This window comes from Saccostrea cucullata, unplaced genomic scaffold (assembly GCF_032062105.1).
Source record: "Saccostrea cucullata isolate Sc308-1 unplaced genomic scaffold, CSIRO_AGI_Scuc_v1 ctg18864, whole genome shotgun sequence".
NCBI lineage: Eukaryota > Metazoa > Mollusca > Bivalvia > Ostreida > Ostreidae > Saccostrea > Saccostrea cuccullata.
In genome coordinates this window covers 681-25,876 of record NW_026925584.1, presented here as the reverse complement: position 1 = coordinate 25,876, position 25,196 = coordinate 681, and the positions used below count along the sequence as shown (strand labels likewise).

Sequence of the window (25,196 nt, the reverse complement as noted above, 5' to 3'; positions counted from 1 at the left end):
TAAATCCCACATTTATAAAGAGATGGGAGATTATTTTCTGTATACAAATATATGGGAGATTTTGTCCCATTATAAAGCATTTATGGGATTTTCAAACTTCTGTGGGAGAAAAAATCCCACAGAATACCTTTTTCTCCCACAGAATAATGGTGGAATATTGGTTAGGAGAAAAAATCCCACCATTATCCCATGGGATTTCTTGATTTCAGGTGTAATATCTTTTTACCTAGAAGATAATCAGGTGTAAAGTTTGGTTCATGTGTTAAGTTTTAAAAAATCCCATCAGATGACATAAATGGTTTCCACATATCTTTGGAAAAGTGGTTGGCGAAAGTCCGGACAAATGTCGTGTCCGGAGTTAAATGTCGCACTGTTATAATGAGACGATTATTTTGATATCCATCATGGAAGTAAAATAATTAAAAGCAGATTTAATATGCTTCAAAAATACTTTGATACATATTTATCGTAAATAAGTTTACATAGAATATGCCAAACAATTCCCATTTTCGGGTATATGATTATTTACTTTGCTTGTATCGTCAATTTTAAAAATAAAAACATTGTTTTTATAATGATTAAATACATGCAGTTTATTAGTTTATTTATTTGATTATTTACTAACTATTTAAAATCAATTATTGTATTGATTTTAAAAGCTAAAATATTTTAAAATGCGCCAGTATCCCTGCTGTCTTTTCTTCTTTTTTGTTTTCTTACAAAAGGTAGAAAGTCACACTATTATTAGATGACTAAAACATGAATAAAATAAAACTAAAGAAAAACAATTTCTCGCGGATATAAATGATTGACTTATTTGTTGTATTTTCATTTTCAAAAATAAATAGATATTTTATTTATAATTATTTCATTTTTTTTTATTTATTTGATTTTTTATTTACTAAGTATTTATTTCGCTGTAATATGTTTTATTCATTAAATACTGGTTTGACTTTGTACCATTTGTAAAAAAAAAAGTCAGAAGGGGGTATTGGTGCATTTTAGAATATTTTATTGTTTAAAACCAATACATTAATTGATTTTAGATATTTAGTAAATAAAAAAAATAAACTTATTAACTGCATGTATTTAATCATTATAAAAACAATGTTTTTATTTTTAAAATTGACGATACAAGCAAACTAAATAATCAAATACCCGAAAATGGGATTTGTTTGGCATATTCTATGTAAACTAATTTACGATAAATATGTATCAATGTATTTTTGAAGCATATTTAAACTGCTTATAATTATTTTACTTCCATGATGGATATCAAAATAATCGTCTCATTATGCACAATCTTTACCCGTCAATAGCTTCTTTGATACTTTTATTTTGTTTTGACTGAAAAAAAAAATTAAGTTCTAAAAAAGGTAAAATGGTATTTCAAACAGTTGCAAACTGTACACGGTCACTCTAAACACAACATAAACAAGGTATAGCGGTCAGCGAGAAAGACAATAGGTGTCATGACTGTGTACCCCGAGTTAATTACTGGTAAACATCAATGGCTTTGATGTTCTTTCAGAAACGTATTAGGGTTTTGAAAACAGATTTTTTCAATCAAATCAATGTATCAAGAATCAAATTGACAGATTAATATTATGCATATTAAGACGATTATTTTGATATCCATTATGTACTTAAAATAATAAAAAGTCGTTTTAATACGCTAATAAAATACTTTGTAGCACATCTACGGATGCATGTTTTTATATAAAATAAAACTAAAAAAACACAATTTCTTGCAGATATAAATGATTCATTAATTTGTTGCATTTTCAATTTCAAAAATTAATAGATTGATATTTTATGAATTTTTTTTTTCATTATTCATTTATTTTATTTTATTTTTTTACTATGAATTTATTTCGCTTCAATTTGTTTATTTCGTTAAATACTGGTTTGGCTTTGTACCATTTGTAATAAAAGAAAAAAAAGAAAAAAGAGGGAGACAGCATGGGGTATTGGTGCATTTTGAAATAATTACGTTTTTAAAATCAATATAATAATTGATTTTAAATAGTAAACAAAAAAATAAGTAAACTTATTAACTGCATGTGTTTATGTAATATAAAAACAATTTTTTTTATTTGTAAAATGGACGATACAAACAAATTAAATAATCAAATACCCGAAAATGGGAATTTTTTTTTTGGCTTATTTTATGTAAAACTATTTACGAAAAAAATGTGTCAAAGTATCTTTTAAGCATATTAAATCGGCTTTTAATTATTTTACTTCCATGATGGATATCAAAATAATCATCTCATTATGCACAATCTTCACCCGTCAAAAGCTTCTTTGATACTTTTATTTTGTTTTGATTGAAAAAAAAAGTTCTCATACAAAGAGAAAATGTTATTTCAAACAGCTGCAAACTACACACGGTCGTCCTGCCACAACAAAAACAAGGTATAGCGGTCAGTGAAAAAGATAATAGGTGTCATGACTGTGTACCCCGAGTTAATTACTGGTAAACATCAATGGCTTTGATGTTGTTTCAGAACCGTGTTAGGGTTTTGAAAACCGATTTTTTAAATCAAAACAAAGTATCAAAAATCTAATTGACAGATTAATATTGTGCATAATGAGACGATTATTTTGATATCCATCATGTACTTAAAATAATAAAAAGTCGTTTTAATACGCTAATAAAATACTTTGTAGCACATCTACGGATGCAAGTGTTTATACAAAATAAAACTAAAAAAAAAACACAATTTCTTGCAGATATAAATGATTCATTAAATTGTTGTATTTTCAATTTCAAAAATAAATAGATTGATATTTTATTAATAATTTTTTTCATTATTCGTTTATTTTATTTCATTTTTTTTTTTTACTATAAATTTATTTCGCTTCAATCTATTTTATTCGTAAAATACTGGTTTGACTTTGTACCATTTGTAAAAAAAAAAAAAAAAAAAAAAAAGAAAAAAAAGAAAGAAAAAAAGAGAGAGACAGCAGGGGGTATTTGTGCATTTTGGAATATTTAAGTTTTTAAAATCAATATAATAATTGATTTTAAATAGTTAGTAAATAAAAAAATAATAATAAACTTATTAACTGCATGAATATATTTGTTATAAAAACAATCTTTTTTATTTGTAAAATTGACGATACAAACAAATTAATTAATAAAATACCCAAAAATGGGAATTTTTTTTTTTTGGCATATTTTATGTAAAACTCTTTACGAAAAAATATGTGTCAAAGTATTTTTAAGCATATTAAATCGGCTTTTAATTATTTTACTTCCATGATAAATATCAAAATAATCATCTCATTATGCACAATTTTTACTCGTCAATAGCTTCTTTGATAATTTTTTTCAATTTTGTTTTGATTGAAAAAAAAGTTCTCATACAAAGAGAAAATGTTATTTCAAACAGCTGCAAACTACACACGGTCGTCCTGCCACAACATAAACAAGGTATAGCGGTCAGTGAAAAAGATAATAGGTGTCATGACTGTGTACCCCGAGTTAATTACTCGTAAACATCAATGGCTTTGATGTTGTTTCAGAACCGTGTTAGGGTTTTGAAAACCGATTTTTAAATCAAATTAATGTGTCAAAAATGTAAATGACAGATTAATATTGTGCATAATGAGACGATTATTTTGATATCCATCATGGACTTAAAGTAATAAAAAGTCGTTTTAATATGCTAATAAAATACTTTGTAGCATATTTCAGCAAATAAATAAAATAAAACTAATAAATCAAATTTTGGGGATATAAATGAGTGATAAATTAAAAAATAAACAAATAAATGAATAAATTTATATAATTCTTATTTATTTATTTATTTATTTATTTATTTATTTATTCATTTATTCATCCATTCAGTCGATTTGTAGATTTATTCACATAAGAAAATAAATGAATAAAGTATATTTTTAGTTTATTTAATAATTTTTATTTATTGAATAGACATTTATTTTATTAATGCGTTTATATATCATTCCTTTCAATTAATTTTTATTCATTTAATTCTTTGGAAAAACAAAATATCCCATACATGGATTTGATAATTTATCCCAAATGTTTAAATCTAGTTCTTTTACAAAGACAGTTATTACGCTTAAAGATGTTTCAAAGTAGATCAAATAAAAAATGAAAAAGTTTGTAAATATATATAAAAGATTCAAAAAGTTCAATGTATATGCCGTCTAGTATCAAAAGATGAAATAAATTGGTAATTTATTTCTTCTTTAGAATCGATGCAATTCTCTGCCTTTCTCCCCCGAAATGCTTCCAAACTGAAAAAAAATCACATCGATACAAGTAATAGAAACTACATTACAGGGGATTAAGTTAAGGCATTTGAAAACTTTTTACTATTTAAGTCTATATTTTCAAAAAAATTCCTAAAGTTTTCAAGACTATATCATTTTTCACTCTTAAATGCAACAAAAATATTTTTGAAACTTCTTATCTTGGCCAAAATAAATGTCAGGAAACGACAGGGAGTAGACAGGGAAGGCAGGGACAACGACAGGGGACGACAGGGACTGGACAGGGAGATCAGAGAATGTCAGGGGACGACAGGGAGTAGACAGGGAAGGCAGGGACAACGACAGGGGACGACAGGGACTGGACAGGGAGAGCAGGGACAACGACAGGGGATCATAGGAGAAAGTCAGGGAGAGACAGGAAAATGTCAGGGACTGACAGGGGGACAACAGGGGATTTTTTGGAATCTAAGGGGATATTTAATTCAGTAGTGAAGACAGTGCAGAATATGAAGTAGCCAGACGTCAACTTGCGCTAAAAGATCAGAACAGTAATAGCTGGTTCACACATGTAAGAAAACTCCTACAGAAATACCACCTGCCTACTGCCTACGAACTAATGGAAACACCACCCTCTACAGGAAAATGGAAAACCATGATAGACCAGGCTATACAGGAACACCAAACAACCCAATGGCAGAATGAAGTAATAGACAAACCATCCTTGAAACACCTAGCACTGCAACCAAAATCAACAAAGCAAGCACACCAACTATGGGACTATGTACCAAACAACACCAGGGCAGTCGCAAAAGCTTCCATCAAGGCAAAAATTGTAACCGGAACATATATCCTACAGTCCAACAGAGCTAAGTTCAACCAGCACACAGTCTCTTCAACCTGTCTTCTATGCAATGCCGCCAGTGAGGATAGAGAACACCTTATTCTCCACTGCTCCACATACCAAGCCATCCGAGATAAACATCTAGATGCACTATACCAACTACTAGTCCAGCACTATAACCCACAGACTGTCAGTAAGATTATGTGCAATTCGACTAATCTTTTACAGTGTCTGCTAGACAGTTCTAAGACTGAGATCTTGGACATTCTTGGGAAAAACAGTGTGATAACAAGTGATATCGAAGAGATAAGCAGGAACCTACTATTTGATATTCACAACAGTAGGGCAGTGAACATATCTCGATTATAGACACTACTCTGATAATGACATAATTAAACATTTTTTTAGAAATCTACCTGTCCTCACAGGGTGCTCCGAAGTCAACGGAGGAAAATACAAGAAACAACAACAACAACATAGATTTGAAATGGAAGTGATTTTCCGAAGCCGGTTGGTAACACCGCAACACAGTCTCTTTTTTCGATTAAACATTTCAAAATTAATTTCTGTTCGTTCTTAATGGACTTAATACCGATTCTTTTTAAAACTTCTTGCACTACCCGATCAACATCCGCCATTTTTCTTCATACAACGAACTTCATTTACAACGGCTTATCTGATTGGTTGAAAATCTGACGCAACATGCAAATACAAAGTTCACCAGAACATGACCTCTAATTGGGAGTTATCAGATCCTCTATGCGATAGCGTAAATAGAGGTCTGGCTTCAGTCAGATTGCATTTTCAACGAGTTGGATAAAGCCAATATCAAATCACGCAATTATAGATGTTCTATTTATCTCATACGACTTTATTTTTTAACAAAACTTTGAGACTTCCCCTACGAAATTATAAGAATGGTTGCCAATTCAAATTGATGACGTGTAACCTGATGACGTAGAACCGTTGATGTTGACATGTCTCGAAAGAAAGTAGATCGTGTTCAAAATTTAGAATTTTTGCTATCTGCGTCTTTGAAAACATTATGTGACAATTGCTGGGGAGCTTTACATCAAACAAACTTCTGACTGAAAGTTATAAGGACCATAGAATCGTGAAAATGAAATCTTTGGATGATGGCAGCACAAAACATGGCAAGGCTAAGGGGCTACTTGTAGGCTACATTCACTGTAGATCCATGGTAAGTTACACCTACATTACTAGGTAGGCATACGTAGTATTATATCAGGAAGCATAATTAAAGATGATAAAGGAAACTTATAATAAAAACTGAACTGCTAGGCTTTACTTTCTCCGAAACTGATTTAAAGGGAGGGGGATAACATCTGTCTTCAAGTAGCCAATACAGGTTCCCTGGTAGAATAAGAAAATTCTTTGACATACACAAGTCTTTTCTTGCTTTTAATAATACTATCGCTCTTTATCATTCATTTTATTATAGCAGTAATTTTCACAAATTAAAGTTTTAATAAAATAAAATCTTGAAGCAAGGGATCGTGTCAAAACCTGAAATACTGTTGATACCGAGGATAAATCAAAAGCTTATCTAATGGGCGTTATCCCCAAAGCATATGAGATAAAACATTCTTCCCAGCGACAGACCTATGTATTTGCAAGAATGTAAACAGTTATTCAAATAAAATCATGTAAAATACCTAATTTTTGAGGAGTCATTTTTTTCTGGCTCTTGATAGAATATTCCTTCACAGTTTGTAATAGAAAACATGTGTTGGTGTCTTTTGTCACCGAATAAAAAAAATGAAAATCATCTACTTTTGACGGGAATAACGGTTAAAAAGCAGTACATGTACATTTTATGTTTAAAATATTTTTTGTTTAAATTTTATTATTCATTCATTTTCATCAGGGGTACTTGCAATATTTCTCAAAATATAATGAGATTACAGATTATCGAAAATATCTATTGCCTTGAACTGAATTCAAGAGAAATTTCTTTCATTTAAAAAACATCAAAAAAAATTGGACAAACAAAACTATCAAGCTCGGCCATTAAACAATTGCTACATGTAGCAAAAATTTTACAACGTACCTTAAATTTGATTCCTAATGGAAGATTGGTCGAAGATCTGCTAAACTTTACTACGGGAGAATTCCCGTGCATACCCAAAAGAGCGAAAATATCGAATGGAATCGAATAATCCCTGATGAATGCAACAATTAATGCTGCATTTCCGAGAACTAGATGACTGTAATGCAGGCATCGATGGTGAATTGAAAAAGGAATCTCAGTAGTTAAAATATCACTACATCTAATATAGTCAGTTTGTACGAATATCGAGGATAAAACATAGATGTTTCCAAGTTCGTAGACCTTTTCACTGATGTTTCTAGGAATCCCTGCATAGCACAAAATAAGCATTTCAATTAAGAAATTAAAAAAAAAATTCAATAGGAATTGAAGTGAGTCGGTGACGTGATCGAGTCCTGTAAAGGTTGAAAGCTTTCCCAAAAGTTTTGATCAAGTACCATACCGAATGATTTAGTGTAATTCCCATCGAAGTTTTTAAACTTGTTATTTGTTACTAACATTTTGTATGTATACATTTAAGACAGACAATTGAATATTTCCGAACTTAAGTTATTGCACTATCCGTTCATCGTACATTTTGAAAAAACATACAAGGTGTTGATCGATTGATTGTACTTTTGTATATTGTTTAATAACCCTCTCGAGAATTTTTCAATAATATTGAGACGCCACCACTTGCTGATGGAAGCTGCAATTTTTTTTTCCTATACTCGGGGATGGGGGCCGATTACCTTCAAAAGTAATCGATTGAATTACAATTTCTTTGGATTTTAAAAGTATTCGATTACAAGCTGATTACAGATTGTTAAAGTAATCAATCACATCTATTTTTACTGTTATAACTACTTGATATAGCAAGTGAATGATAGAATTTACTCATTGCCAGGACAATGGACCCGATTTTTAGCATTTCTGGAAGCATTAGAAGAAGATACCTAGATAAATATAGCTTATAATCTTTATAATAACCTTTTATAAACAATTTTGCACACTGAAAAATATTCACCGAATGTCATAAAAAACGGGATTTTATGAACTTTGTTTTAATAATTGTAATAATAAAGTAATCACTATAACAGGATTTTTTCCCGCAACTATAGAGCAGAAGCTCTAACCACTGCACCACGCGGGCGACAATTCGGCTTGAAAGGCAGTAACGCTTCGAATTCATCGGGCAAAGGATTCTATTTCGGAGATAATATTTTTTGAAAGACTATTTGTGATCAGTTAAGTGAGCAGTTTGATGTCTGAGAATATTTGTATTCGTGAAAATGGATATCAAAAAGTAATATCAATGCTGAAAATGCACAGGAAACACGTTTGAAGACTGATGATAAAGACTTGAAGAAATTGCAGTCGCACGGAAAGGAATGAATGTACCTGATGGATTGAGACACTTGTACTAGCCAGTTAATTTACAATCAAGTATAAATTTTGATCAAAAACATTAAATCTACGATTTCAGTAATGAAGACACAGCAACACTTTACTTAAATGTTACGACAACAAAGTGTTTGTCAGCTGTTCTTGACGTTATTTGCAATGTTCTGCTTTTTTCAACGGATAAACAAATTTTTCGTGAGAAGAATGAATGAAACAAGATGTGTTTGTGAAACACTGATGCACACGTATACCAACATAGCAAAGATTAAACATTTCTGAAATACAAATTTATTATATCGGTACCTAAAGTAGGGTATTCTCTATGGATATACAACTGTGAAATATGAAAGTAGGCCAAAGCTTTTTTCATGGTACGGAAATATCCAAAGTCAAGGTCAGAAGGTCAAGATAATTGGTATCCAATGAAAGGTCTTCCCACAAAGAATACATATATGAACTACGGAAGCCCTAGCCCAAAACTTTTAAAAGTATGGCCAAGGTTTAAAATTTTTAAGAAGTAGGCCAAGGTCAAAGACAAAGGGTCAAACTTCTTGATACCAAATAAAAAGTCTTGTCACAAGAATTAAATATGAAACGAACGAAAGCACTAAGCTAACCGTAACCCTCCAAATGTTATGGTCAAGGTTTGTTTTTTAAAAGTAAGTCAAAATCCCAAGATCAAGGTCAGGAGGCGAAAGTTCTTGGTATCCCATGAAGCGATTTCTCACAACGATTACTTATGTGAAGAATGAAAACACTAGCCCAAACCCTTTAAAAATTACGGTTAAGTTTAAAAAAATTTTAAAGTAGGTCAAATTCTAAGGTCTATGTCAAAAGGCCAACATTTTGATATCAAATTAAAGGTCTTAACACAAGAATTTAAATTGTTAAGTATAAAAGCACAAACCCTAACTCTTAAATAGTTATGGTCAAGGTTTGTTTTTTTAAAATTACATCAAACACCAAGTTCAAAGGGTAAAAGTTCTTAGTATCCCATGGAACGATTTCTCACAAGGATTACATATGTAAAGTATGAAAGCATTAGGCCTTACCGTTCAAAAGTTATGTTCAAGGTTAAAGTTTTTCATAAATATAGAAATCTCGAAATTCAAGGCCAAAAGGTCAAAATTGTTTGTATCCAATAAAGGGTCTTTTCACAAAGGATACTTTTATGAATTATAAAAGTCCTGGTATTTACTGTTCAAAAAATATGGCCAAAGTAAACGTTTGTAAAAGTGGCTCAAACTCCAAGGTCAAATTAAGTAAAACCCAAAGAAAGGGTTTGCCATAAGGAATACACATGTGAAATATGAAAGTCATAGCTCTCCAAAATAAAAAGTAATGTACAAGGTTAAAGTTTTTGCAGTAAAACAGACAGCAAGAGATACAGCTAGTGCAACAGATTACACAAGCAAAAACTATATACCAAAGATTTCCGGAAACTAAAAACCATATAGTCATGAAAATTTATCTTAAGGTCCACAAAAGATCCACAAAAAAGTAAACGTTAGAGATTACTGAGTATGCATCTAAGATAAAACTTGCACACGAAGGCTAGTTTTCTACCGGTATATCAAGTTAAATCGATCGCCAAAATAACTGTTTTGAATATCTTTTTCGATTATAAATAAAGAACAATGATTTTATTTGCGTATTTGGTTCATTTTTATGCCCACGTAAATGAAGTTTTGGGGCCATATAGTTTTTGTCGTGTCCGTCCGTCTGTTGTGACAAGACCTTTCTTTGGATACCACCAAATTTGACCTTTTGACCTTGACCTTGAAGAATGACCCACATTTTCACAAAAATTTCAAACTTTTACTTTAGCCATATTTTAAGAACAGTAGATATCAGGACATTTATACTTCACACATATATTTTTTGTTGAAAGACCTTTCATTGGATATCAACAACCTTGACCTTTTGACCATGACCTTGTAGATTTCTGTACTGGTTAAAAACATCTTTGATCATAACTTTTGAACGGTAAGGGTAAGAATTTTCAAACTTCACATATCTAATCCTTGTGAAAGGATCCTTCATTTGATAAAAAGAACTTTGATCCTTTGACAATGAACTTAGAGTTTGACCTTTTTTTTCAAAAGCAAACATTGACCATAACTTTTAAAGGGTTAGGGCTAGTGCTTTCATACTTGACATATTTAATTCTTGTGACAAGACCTTTCATTTGATAGGAAGACCTTTGACCCTTAATCCTTGACCTTGGAGTTAGACCTACTTTAAAAATTCTTAACCTTGGCCATAACTTCTGAACGGATAGGGATAGGGGTTCCATACTTTATAATGTATTTTTGTGGCAAGACCTTTCAGTAAATACCAATGACCTTGAAGAATTCCGACCTTGAAAAATTTAACCTTGGCCTACTTTCATATTTCACAAATGTAATTACAGTGAGAACAACCTACTTTTGGTATCAATATATTAAATTTGCAGTTAAGAAAAGTTTCTTCTTTGCTATATTGCCATACGGGGGCCAAAGTATTTCACACAAACACATCTTGTTATACATGAAATGCAAATAGAAGTAGACATTTTAATATTTTATGTACCAGTAGATATTATTGACCTATGAACTGTGAATAACTACAAAGAGATATGAATGTATTTGCTCTCAACATTTTTTATAATAGAGAAATATCATATATGTAAACATAAAGGTTTCTTAAAGTGATGTCTAAACACACAGTCATTTTATTGCATAAGTGATATAAATTTAATTAGGATCCGCATAAGCTATTAACAATACCTTCAAGAACGATCGGTTAGTAAAACTCCTGTTCATTAACTTAACATGTTCTTAATAGAAAAAAATCCAACTTCATATTTTAACTTTTTCAGCAACCTGATCAAACCCTCGTTAAATGCTAAAATATCATTTCCAGCTACAAAATATATTCTTAATTTGACAGAACATATATCATTCAAGTTAAAACAAAAATTATCAGAATGATTAAATGTGTTCCTAAAATAAAATGTGTAAAAATGAAGAAATTTGAATACTTGGTTAAAGATATTTTGGCGTTAAAAAAAATTCAATTGCAAAAAATGTAAGAGATTCGGTGGAAAATGTCACAATAATTTATTTGACCTTTCACTTTTTGATATGACCTTGACCTTTATAGTACATAGAGCATGGAGACTCCTTACTCAAATATGAAAACAATCATATTTTTAATGGAAGTTATTCAAAGTATGAGGGATAACGTTAAGAATTGTGAAGGTGCAAGGACGTGTCAATCAAATGCGTCTAAAAATTCGAAGTGTCAATAACTTCCATTAAAAAATGAGATTTTTTCATATTTTCCATTGAAATTCTATTGCAACATACACGTTATGAAATTATAAAGAAAATTTGAGAAAATGTTAATTTCAAATTTGTGTCTAAGCACCTTAAGCTGTTCATGCCAAGCATTACAAAAGTATAAATGCAAAAATATAAAAAGTATTAAAAATGTATTCTAAAAATTTCCTGTTTGCAAAAGCATATGCATATACATGAAATTGTTAATAAGGTAGTACAAACCTGTCTGGTTTATCGAACCAATTTGCCTTGCAGTCCAAAGATCGCCATCTTGAAAACGCATACGTATGCTACAATAGTTCGGATTCCCAAGATAACCACACACATAGATTGGCTTATAAAAAACATTCCGACCCTGAGTTGTCCATCCACAGGTGTTGTTGTTAAAATCACAATTCTCTTAATATAAATTTAAAAAAAAAATGATTTACGTTTTTTATCAATCGATTGATTTTTTAAGGGAAATTAAGCTACAATTTATGTAATTTTATATAGTTTTATTCAATGACAATATGTATGATGTAAAATATAAGCAATATCGTCAAAAATAAAAACTAAGATTTCGTTGTGACTTTGTTATACCCCACGCTTGAAAAGTGGAAGGGTACAAATGTATATAGTTATGATATCGTTATGTCCGTCCGTCTAGCTGTCCGTCCGTCTGTCTGTTACTCTTTGGGGTACACATCTTTTATCCACAACTCCATTCATACCACTGAATTAAATTTGATGAAACTTTCATAGAATTTTTATTGCATATTGCCATTGTGACCTCCTGTTTTACTTTTTGATCCGACACATATTTCGGGTTTCCCATAGCAAAACATGAACACTGTCACTATATTCATATATGAGGGAGGGGTATCGTTTATTGAGCTCATTGCTAACATGTCCTCTAGTTTAATTAAGGTTATTTATTTGAATATTAAGTCATGTAAAATATTGTTGATTTCTTTTTTAAATTTGTTGTTTTATAACATATAATTAAATGACACATTTTGTTTGTCCAATATAGAAACGCAGTCAAAATTTGTAAATATATGTCTAGATTTGCTTTGAATCAAACTGATTTTTTTTTCATTTCTAGGTGCATTTGCAATATATTTTGATAAGTTACAGACTTTATGAAAACTCTGTGTGTGAGGGTGTGTGTGTGTGTGCATGGTTAAGATAAAGGAAATACGTATCTTTTCCTCTTTCAATATTTCATTTTACGAAAACAAATACTTGCCATTTCATGAATCGTTATCAAGATTTAAAGCAGAAACATCCAGTTATACAAGTTTGTAAAAAGCTTTATAAGTTAAGTTTAATCAACATAAACATTCTTCTAGTTCTGTATTTTATGCATGTACATGTAGAGGTTGAAATTCCATCGTAGGTATTGTTAAAGTTCATTTGCTGTTATACTGCAAAAATTTAATACGATTTCTTACAAAAAAATCACGATTTTTGTTGTTTCTTCGATATTTGAGGTGAATTGGGTAGTTGAGGCTGAATATCAAAGAAAAAAATGTAATAACTGTGATGAACAATTTACTACGTAACATAAACCAAGCACATGATAACAGTTAAGGATAGTCACTGATAAATAAACGTTTATTATTTCGATCGCCTTGAAGGTGAAGAAAGTCGAGAAAATAAAAATGGTGATTTAAATGATCATTTACATAAATTATAAAATTTTATTTTGCAGATAACTTTGGATTTTGTGAAGTTATCATATCTTGAAATAAAAATGATGTGCATTTTCATGGCAAAGTTATTATTTGAAAGTAAGATGAATCATCGCCCTAATTAGTCATTTTAATTAACAATCAAGACACAGGTAGATAAATAATAATTTGAATGATATATTTAATAGTAGTTTTGAAAAATGTTAAAAGAGCGATTTGTTCAATCAAAATATTCATCCCATTTCATGAACCTTTTCTTAAAGTAATGATTTTTTTAAATATAATTATGATTTTTTTATGTTTTATTCTAAATACAACCAATGACAACAACGATAAAATTATCTTTAGAAAAATACTCACCAAAAAGTACTGTATCACTTTCTTGTATATCATATGCTATAGATAATATAATCAAGGTGTTAAGTAAAATCAGATACATTGCGAAGAAAAGGTATTTTCCATAAGTTTTTCACCAGCTTCGATGTAATAGATTTGAATATTAACGAATGATAATAGTGTGAAGCTGAATATATATCCAATAAGCTGTATATTCAATCAATAAGGAATGCTTAATAATTATCACACTTTGCCTGATATTTTATATGACAGAAGTTTTTTTTTTATTATTGCATATGACTTGTTTTTTTCTTAGGTCCTAAAATAATTGGACACTATTGGTAATTGTTAACCCTACCCTGCGTATTTTATTTTCTTTTCAGGAGATGTACTTCATGATAAGATTTTTTGGATCTTTTTTCATCGTCTCAATTATTCTTTAGAAATTTATTACTTACAGAACAAAATTATGGAGATGAGAACACAAAATATATAGAATCATGTTTCAAATCAAACAAAGTATACCTGTAATATGGTTTTTAAATTATTTTGTCTTCTAAAATTAATCGCTGATTTTTTTAATTCTTTTGAATTCTTGATTAAAAAAGCTTTGGAACTTTCATGAGTAGCTTTAAACTCAGGGTGCAGATTGAATATATACATATATACAGGTACAAATGTTAAACATCCATATTTTGAAGAATGTATAGACCTTTCTATGGTTACATGTTGAAACTGGGCAATTTCAAGAAAATTTTAATAAAACATTAAATTACATCAATTTACCCTAATAACTTCATCTATCTCTTGGATATATGAATTATGGTAAATTATTGACAAACAACTTTATGAAAGAAGAATACCAGCAGTCTTGTTTAAAGTGATCATTTAGTGAGTTCTATGGTCGATTAAATGACCATGTCAGCCAATAAAATTTATCATGTAAATTGCTGAGTGATGTTTTTTATACTGATTGATGGTCAATTTTTTGCATACTGGGTTTGTGGCAGATTTTCCCGTTATTTTCCGATCACGTTAAGAAGCACATGGCGGATGCTCACTCAAACATGGCACCAGATCCTACCACCTATGTTTTTGAGGTCCGTGTTTGCTCTGCATTATTTTCTGGACTTTTGATCTTGAGTTTTGTACTTTATATGTTTCATAGTCGATTCATCCTCATTTCATTTGCATGAACAATTTCTTTGTCACTCATTCAATGAAACGTCTGAATGTACATATTCAAGTTACCCACGATATATTTTCCCTTCGAACTACAAATATTTTGATTACCCACAAACGTTGACTCCCACGCATCAAACTGATTTCTCGGTGAGATCGTTTGTTTTTTCAGCATATTACTTTATTATCAACTACTATATTGTAATGATATATAACTGTAACGACAAATGACAAAGATATATCTACATGTATCTCGTATATGTAGGGAAAAAATGTAAGTTTCGAAATAATATGCAAATCCGTCACCACAAAACATAAAAAAACCCCAAAACACTTTATTTTACAAGCAAATATAGGACAAGCAAACAGTATCTATCTCTTAGCAAATCAATTAATTTATCAAAATACCCAACAAACGTGTTGATAATTAACTAAGAAATGAAAAGCCGCTTGTTTTTGTTTTCTATGTTTCATTAAAGTCTAAAAGAGCTGATATGAAAACCTGAAACAGAGTTAAAAGTACAAAGGTATAAAGTTCACCATGAAATACCTAATTAGACAGTATAACAAAAGAAGGCAGTTGAGATAGCAGATCAAAACTCATTCGCGGAAGACTGGTAGTAAAAAAAAAGCAATTCACGAAAGTAAAAGAGAATGCATCTCTATAAGTTATTGACCAGGACGCACAAAACAAGGAAACTTAATAACGATTAATCTTTAAAAACATTGGTCATGGAATATCAAAAACTCCTTTGGGGCATTCGATTAACTGCAGAGATTTTAATATACAGTTAAGATAAAAGGACATCCCCGTCCCCGTATCATTTTCTATTTTATTCTTGATTGAGCTTCAGGAACTGTGGAAAATATAAAATATGAAATGTGACCGAACACCTTCTGTTTTAAAATACCGGATCTAATATACTTTTTTGAAGATTTCAAGATCCTTGTCAGCAAAAACAATTTATTATGGAGTCAAATGCTGACGTTTTATGGACTTTTGAACTTGAATAATGTTCGTTATCTTCATATGCTTAATCAAAAAAGCTCACTTTAACTTCTTTTCACTTCATTTTCCAGATCTTGGTTAGTAAGTAGGTAATATTAAGATTCGTTATTCATTTTCTATACATCATAAAATGTTTCCATTAAAGTTGATCTGATATTTTTTTCGGCACATTATTGCAGTTCATTCATACTTCTTAAAAGCAGAAATAGTAATAAACTAGTCGTGTGAACTCTATAATAAATAGAACAACATTCAAAATCTGAAATCAAGTTTCTGATTGTGAATTTTGCCAAAAAAATGCATGTTAAAGAAGATTTTTTTTCTCTTGAGTTTTGACTTGGAAACTTTTTATACGCTCACGTATTTTCGACCCCGACTGTCCTTAATATAAGTGGCAGTTTGCTAGTCATGTTTATTGTTGACTCTGGTAAATGATTGTATGGGTTAATTTGGTGAAACCGCTAGAACGGTCATCCCTCTGATTGGCATCCATTTGCCCTTTGTTGTCTTTTCATGTCTATTTCTGTTTCCTCCTGTCTTCTCTCTGTGTGGTATTATTTCCCGATAATGGCGGAAACTGTTAAAATTTCTACAAAATTTACAAAATGTAAACAATTCTCTAGATTCAAGGAAACAGACCATGACATATTAAATATCTGCATAATATACAGCGCAGAAATTATTTTTTCCCTGTTACATATATTTTTAGCATCCATAAATTATATCTTTATGGATCATTGTAGCAAATTGCATTAAACAGCAGATATACCACCTACTGCATTGCTTTGAATGAGATTTACAGTACACGTGTGACAGTTTTAAAGGGGTTTAAGGAACAAATACCAAAACTTCCTGTACGGCTACGTAGCATTTCCGTTTTAATTATTTTTGACTTTCTTTATACCAGAATTTAAACAGCTTTTATTCTTTATTAGTGATGAACATAAAATACTGTTTCATATCTATTTTGCTATCATGTACAAGGAATGTTTTTTCGACAAATGCAGCAGGAATTTGTTCGAATACGTCCGTCGGGTAAGCAAACCGTCTCAAGTGTCATTATGATATTGTGGTATGCTTAATTAACGCTTCAAAAATTAAAATATAAAATGATTTTGAATTTTATCTTTATTTTATGTTACATTTTCTGAAAACCAAACTAAAAAAAGATTTATCCTAACATGGTTAACATGAATTGTGTTGTAAACTTTAAAATATATGCAAGAGTCTACTTTTCTAAACATTTTTTGTCTTTTATATTCAAAACATAATTTTAATATAAATATAGTTCGTTTAAATGTTTGGGGTTTTGAAATACGTTTTATCAAATATCAATCAATATATATATTATCCCAACCAGTTTCAAAATATAAATCTTCAGTTACTCGACTGTTTACATATTTCATACATTGATAAATCTTGAGTTAATGTGAACACTGACTTCGCTAAATGATATCTCCTGCCTCTGACTTGATAATAATGACTGGCGATGCTCATGGATTGCTCTGAGAGACCCTAAATAAGTGTCAGATCCAAAAGAAATATAGGAGGTGCATAATGATATTATGTAATAAAGACTCTGTCGCATTTAATTTTATGCAGTAAAATAGGAGGTATTACGGATAAGAGTTGGGTACCCTTCAATATTATAGAAAGAATGACAGTGTCAAAAAGATAAATGGAGGTCACAGTGACACAATATAGCAAAGATTCTGTAAAAGTTTCGTTAAATTTCATACGGACGGATGGGCACAATATAACCTCCCACTTAAAATGCACTTGTCAATTAGAACAAAACATGTATTATTCAATCAAGGTCGTCATAGTAAATCCAAAATGAGGCAGTCTAATAAATTGAAATACAATTATTGCAAATTTTCTATTAGGAATCCTTGAATCCCTATCTTGGATCAATAATAAGTGACCAAGAAACTAAATACTGTTCACTTTTAGAGGATTTTATATGAACTGACGGCATGAATGTATAAGTCCAAAAAAAGCGATCGTTTGTTGAACGCATTTTCGAGAATTGTACCTTGATTTAGTTCATTTCAAATATTTATCAAATTGCTATTTTTCAAGGATTGTTTTTTTTTTTTATTGTTTTCAATATTAAAGCAAATTAAGATAATCACATTTGTAAACTTTAGATTTCAAAGTGTCATAGGTATTACTATAATTAATCATAGTTCACTATACTGTTTTTGTTAGTTTATAATATAAAAACAAATGTTTTTCAGAAAAAGTTTTTTCTATTTAGTTGTTTCTCTTTGATTTTGTTTATTTGAATATTAACAAAAAAAATCGAACATTTTTATGTGCATTAAATGATATAACCATTCAACTTTTTCATCTAAAGTTTAATACCTGATATTGAATTGATAATCCTTGAAAAAAAAGAAGCAATTTGATAGATATTTGAAATGAACTTAATCCTACGTTTCAAAGTAATCACTTTACTTTATTGAATTATAAAGAAGATAAAATATTTGCATTTTAGATTTTAATACTAATTTTGCCATTACATGTACATTGTGTTATCATTATTAACATTTATACAATGCTATGTATGCCATAGGGAACCGTTGCAATGCTGTCAAAATTATCGCCTAGTAGGGGAAGCTTGTGAAGGTAGGGAATGAATACCATAAGATGATTTTAAAATACTTCCTAAAATGTAAATATTTTAGTTCTTCACATATGATATATCAAATGGCACAACTGTTAATAAAAATTGCCTGTATATTACAAAAGGTTTATACTACTGTTACCTAATATTATCTACAACAAAATGTACAGCTTCTTTCAGATTAAATATCTGCCCCCCCCCCCCTCCTTTTTTCAAAAATATTTTTAAGTTATCTATATATTTGTTAATTCATACAGTCATGTACAAAATAATTCTTACAACGATCTTGGCTACTAAGTAGGTTCATATAAATATCTGTTTATCTGTACCCTTACTTTCAAAGAATGTTGGCCGGGGACATACGATTGGGACTGTATACCTTGCCCTTCGGGTTATTATGGAAAGCTATGTAGAGAGTCCTGTGGTCAGTGTGCATCATGTGACCCAGTTAAAGGATGCGCAACAAGTAACAGTAAGTAAGAACGTCATTTGTTATGCTTGGTTTTCCCAAGTTTAAAATTACTAGTATTATGATGAAGATAACACAGAAAGACGATTCATTGAAAAACAGAAGAAGGGTGTATATTAAAGATACACTCACAAAATGCAGAAAAAGTGATGACTCAATCAAATGAATGTAGTTCTTAAATACTAGAGGTACTGTGAGCGATGAGCTCATTAAATGATACCCCCGCCTCCATATAGTTAAATTGGCAAAGTCCATGTTTTGCTGTGGCCGGAAAACCCAAAATATGTGTCGAACCAAAAGTAAGATAGGAGGTGCACAATGGCAATATGTAATAAAGATTCTGTGAAAGTTTCATCAAATTTCATTCAGTGGTATGAGAGGAGTTGCGGATAAGAGATGGGTACCCCAAAGCGTAACAGACGGACGGACGGAATTAACGATTACTATATACCCTCCCGCTTTTCAAGCGGGGGGTATAACAAGTATAAGTGGAGTATTTAGCACGTCATTGAATGACATTTTATTCAATGATGAAAATTGAAAAGATAAGCGATAATATATTCTATAAAAACATGATTCATGGGAAGGGCCAAACCCAGATCCTTAAATCTAAACAGTATTTTCAAAATAAAATAATTATATGAAACCACTTTTTCGTAAGAAAACAGTCTCTGTTTGCTAATCAATTGTACTTCGAATATTTTTTTGCGATTCAGTACTAATCTGAATTAGCTACAATAGATCAATGATGATGCGATTGACCATGGAAATGTCTATGCCATCCTTGTTTTGGTATACAATGTATTTTAAAAAGTTTAATTTAGGTATTTATTTTGTGTAATAGAAACAAAATAATCATAATTGTGATTCATAATTACAAAGAAAGCAAGTAAATTATATCACATTCCTCGATTATTCTTCACGTGGTATATAATTCACCAAACCTGTGTCTATTCAATTCACTTCATGTACATGAAACAGGTAATTTTTAGGATACGTTTACGTAACGTTTAAGCATTTTTTTGGAATTTCTTAATAGATTCTACCAATATATTCACAAATAAAAACATGGATCGTGGGACTCGATGGATTGCTATAGCAATATCAGTGGTCTGTTGCTTTGGCGTTGTGTTTGCAACTTTATTGTGTACTTATTGTAAACATATTAGGTAGGTTAAATTATAAAAGAATATTATCTTATTTATATAACTATATAATTGATTTCGTAAGAAACAATTACTTATACTTTGCAATTCTAAGTTAGAGGAAAACATTTGTTTAACGTAATTGTGGATACGTACCATTATTTAGAAATCATTTTTAAACAGGAAAACGACATCAAAACGATGCCATGAAAATCAAGGTAACAATATTTTTTTATGTTAGCAAAAGCTGTTTCGTTATATTGTTTCAAGTAAATCTTTCATTTACATTTGAATGAACATTTGTGTTTAAATTTGTGTTTTAATTTTAGTGAAATCAGCTACAAGAATGCAGAAAAACAATATGGCTTATGGACTTACACTAAAAAATGATTTAGTGATAACCGTTCCTAAGGAAACTGATTCAAGTAACAAATTTTGTGGTGATGTGGAGGATGGCCCTTATGATACTTTAATCTTGAGAAACTGCAAAGACTTTGTAATATAAACATTTGTTTCATGATCAACATTTGCACGACAGCTTTAAAAGCTAATTTATCATTATGTTCACGTTATTCATGCGATCTATTTTGTTGAAACTCTCATTTCGAGAGAAAAAAAGTAACAATGATAATAAATTACTGTAAACAGGGAAATTTTCGCCCCGTTTTATTTTCGCCCCTTTCGCCCTCCTCCTGATTGGGCGAATTTAAAAAGGTGCGAATTCAAAATACACAGCCTAAATTCCTTGCAAAAGGGCGAAAATAACACGGGGCGAATATAACACTTTATACAGTATTGCTATTTCATTTTTAACTGTCACTGACCATGGCATATCTTGTACGTATTCTATGACATAAAAATCTGTCAGCTAGCTATCAAAACAACATGACATATGACATAAAAAATTATACTTAAAATTTATCTGCAAAAAAGCTATGCAAAAGTGACAATTCATTTTTCTCTAAAAGTGCATATCGTCCCTACTTTTGAGGGAGAGTCTTTTTAAATTTTTTAATACTGAAACGAGTTTTCACTGCTTTCAAAAACTTTCAAAGAACACCTGTAACAATTTATTGTAAAAAGATTTTAAAGACTTCGAGGATCTAAATTCCATGATTTGTGGTTTTGTGTTGTATTTTGCCCTCGTAAAAATAAGGACACAAATAGAGACAAGGCCTTATATGTATGAGAAATATTTATCAAATAAAATAAATTCCCTAAAGATATCACAAAGTGAAATAATGTGTTACATCTAGCGTGGTATTCAACTATGCTAGAACATAAAGAATCAATGACATTGTCGTATTCCGAACACTTCGCCATCATATGCACACTGAATTGTAGACGGATTTGTCCGTTAATTTCTGATGATAGGGAAAACAAGGAGCAGGTGTGACAGGTCAGCCGGAGATGCTCGCTCCTCCATAGAACCGGATCAAACATCTGATGTTTTTCAGGTCCTTGCTTGCTCTGCTCCATTTTCTTTTCTTTAATAGACTTATAAGCTTGAATACTATATGTTATCTCAATGATTTTCACAATTTAAACTATACCCTATAAAAACCTTTCACGGTTGTTTTCGTTAGGGGGGGGGGGGTAAAGGTAAAAAGGGCAGAATATGAAACTTTTTTAAATTTTCCTGAAATAAGTTATTCCCCTCTTTTTATATTTAGATAGAAAACATCAAGTGAATACTTGTGCAAGATTTTTAAAAGGCAAATATTGGAAAGTGTTTCCAATTATCTGAAAAGCGCTATTATTCGCCAATTGTTATTGAATATATTCCATAGGTCAAATAACAAGAGTACCTAATTGTTTTATGTTTGTTGTTTAATATTATTATAAATTTTCCTGTATATCTACGTTATATATATATATATATATCTTATACCTTAAATTCAAAATCTATAAAGACTGCTTACACATTCAATAATCATACTTAGTGTTATTCTATAATTCCTGTTTCTCATGGAATTTTATCTTATCCTGATTCTGCTAACTCATGCAGTAAATTCAGTCACGGGAAATAAACCTGGATTTTGTCCAAGTACATCTACTGGGTAAGCTTAAAATCTTAATAAATTTAATAAATTAAGGAATGAGTAAGGTATGAGACCAGATTGACTTGACGTTACTGTTCTTGTATACTTTTACGATTTGAATATTTAAATTTAATATTTAGAGAGCTGCAGTGCTGTAAAAATTATCGCCGAGTGGGTAAAACTTGTGAAGGTATGAAATCTTTCTTGTTCATTACCAGTCTTTTAAAGTCATCATTTTGTAGGTTCTATTGTCGATACAATGACCTTGTCATCAGCTACAATTTATCACTGAGTCACATGCTGACTGATTTTTTCATCGCAATTGTTTCTTCATTATTTACACACTTTTTCCGTTATTTCCCTATCATGATAAGAAGCACACGGCAGGTGTGACCGGTCTGCAGGGACGCTCAATCCTCAATGGCATTTGATCCCGCATCTGATGTTTTAGGGGTCCGTGTTTGCGCTGTTCCCATTTTGCAATCGCAAACTTTTGCAGTTTTTAACTCGAATATTGTTCGTTATCTCCATATATTTCATTGTTTTAACTTGTTATTTAAAAAAACATTTTTCTGTTCCTTGATTGAATGTTGAACACGAGTGAGATGTTGTCAGTGTTCAAAGCAAGATTAATTTTTTTTTTAGAAACGATGATATAGAAAATGATTGCTTTGACTTTGACTCGTGAGATTTTCATAGAGTTCGTTATCTCCATATACATTTGAGTCTTGGAAAAAAAATTGAAACATTTACAACCTGTATATTGGCTAGATTGATAGATTGTTTCTTAATCTCCCCTTGGGGCTTTATCCACCAACACGTAGAGACGCCACTACTTGCCAGTTGAGGGCTAAAAATTTTGTCCTTTTCTCAAAACTTAGGGCCATCGAGCGGAAACGAATCTTTTTTGCGCCAGCATTTACTTCAACACGGGACCTTAGTTTTTATAAGGTCTCATCTGAGGGGCCGTCTCCACGTCCCACTGTTGGATTCGAACTCGCGATGTAAGGATCAACTCCCTACCCTACAAGTCTATAGCAGGCTTTGTTCTAGAACACGGAACTTAATTATCAATATGCTGCGTTTCCGATTCTCAGTACGGAACGTAGAAACCAGTCCTTTGAGTGTGATCGTATAAACTGAATTTTCATGCCAAAGCCGGTCACGGTATAAAAAGATATCTTATTTTTCGTACTGGCTTAACCTCTAAATCGGCAAACAAACAATACCCGAGTTATAAATCATACCAAATGATGTGCCTCATCGCATACTGTAGAAGCACAAATTTTCATGGGCATAAAATTTCATTGTTTTAATTTGTCATCAAAAATAATTTCGTGTGCATTTAGTTTCGTTGTTTTAAAACTAACCCTATTCAATATATAGTCATATAAATTTTCGTGTGGGATTATGGAAGGGAATTACCGCCATAATTCTATGCGTCTTGCATTTATTCTTATTATGCTTACTTGCTGATTCTTTGTTATTATATTAATTATATGTTACTTTATTGTTCTCATATTCTACCTTCTTGCTTATTCTTTGGTATTGTGTTAATTATATGTCACTTTATTCTTCTTAAATTCTGTCATCTTGCTTATTCTTTAGTATTATTGCAATTATATGTCACTTCATTGCTTTCGTATTCGTGCTTCTTACATTTAATTTTAAACTTCTTTCATTCTTTATTTCATGTTTATATCTAAGTTGCTTTGTTCTTGTAAATTCCTTCTTCTTTCTTTTACATTGATACATAGTTTTAAACACATTACTATCATTATCTGAATTAAAACCGTAAATTCTTTCATGCAATCCATGAAGCACTTTCAACGAAGACGAATCAAGTAGTACGAATTTGATGCCGCATTATGACGCCAGATGGCATGGTATTCGCTACAATTGCTGCTCCCGAAGAGACAACCTTCACCTTCAGAAATGCGAAACTAACCCTTTAAATATGGCGGCGAGGTATGTACGGTGGTGACTAGATGTCCAAGAGCTTAATAAAACAGTTTATTATACTTCTGTTAAGATTTTTCCTAATTAAAGTAAAAAGGTAAAATAACTTTTATACATAGTCTGAAAATTTTCACGCACAGAGAGCTATCTTTATACCTGGGTATTTTTTGCTACCCACCCTTGGCCCTGGAAAATTTTCATGCGATTTTTTTAGGCTAATTTTTGGTTTTCAGCGATAAATCTTTAGTCTGGTGATGTCTAGCTTCAGATCTGAAACGTTATGGTTTTATATAATTTTAGTCTCTAGGTTTAACCATAACGCTAGTACAGGGACCAAGACCACACAGATTATAGGCTTTCAGCAGGCTCTGACAAATGATGGCAGACAGGTACGGGGCAAAATTTACAATCCAAGTAGACTCCTAAAGAGATTATTCACTTTACAGTTTTTAGAAATTGTCCTTTTCTTAGCTCACCTAAGACAAAGGCTCAAGTGAGCTTTTCTGGTCAAAATTTGTCCATTGTCTGTTTTTGTCCTTGTCATTATAAACTTTTCACATTTTCATCTTTTTCTCAGAAACCACTGGGGACCAATTTCAACCAAACTTGCTACAAAGTATCCTTGGGTAAAGAGAATTTAAGTTTAATCAAATGAAGGGCCACACCCTCTTCCAAGGGGAGATAATTATAAATTAGTGAAAAATTAATGGCATTCTTAAAAAAAATCTTCTTCTCAAGAACCGCAAGGCCAGGAAAGATGAAACTCATGTTGAATTATCCTTAGGTAGTGTACATTCTATTTTTTTCAAATCATGACCCCCAGGGGTAGGGTTGGACCACAATGGCTGATCAAAGTTTTACATAAAAAGATATAGGGAAATCTGTA

General features: G+C 31.0%; 1 protein-coding gene across 1 annotated transcript; it reads left to right on the top strand.

The window, feature by feature from the left end:
* Positions 1-19,053: 19,053 nt before the first annotated feature.
* On the top strand, positions 19,054-20,814 carry LOC134269287 (uncharacterized). Its single transcript, XM_062751486.1, has 4 exons — positions 19,054-19,167; positions 20,204-20,333; positions 20,493-20,527; positions 20,639-20,814. The coding sequence occupies exons 2-4, from the start codon at positions 20,233-20,235 to the stop codon at positions 20,812-20,814; spliced, it is 312 nt and encodes a 103-aa protein (XP_062607470.1). The 5' UTR covers positions 19,054-19,167; positions 20,204-20,232.
* The last annotated feature ends 4,382 nt before the right edge of the window (positions 20,815-25,196 follow it).

Coding starts and splice junctions, on each gene's coding strand:
- LOC134269287 (XM_062751486.1), top strand. CDS start 20,233: ATGGATCGTGGGACTCGATGGATTGCTATAGCAATATCAGTGGTCTGT. Junction 20,334..20,492: donor ACTTATTGTAAACATATTAG/GTAGGTTAAATT, acceptor ATTTTTAAACAG/GAAAACGACATCAAAACGAT. Junction 20,528..20,638: donor ACGATGCCATGAAAATCAAG/GTAACAATATTT, acceptor TTTTAATTTTAG/TGAAATCAGCTACAAGAATG.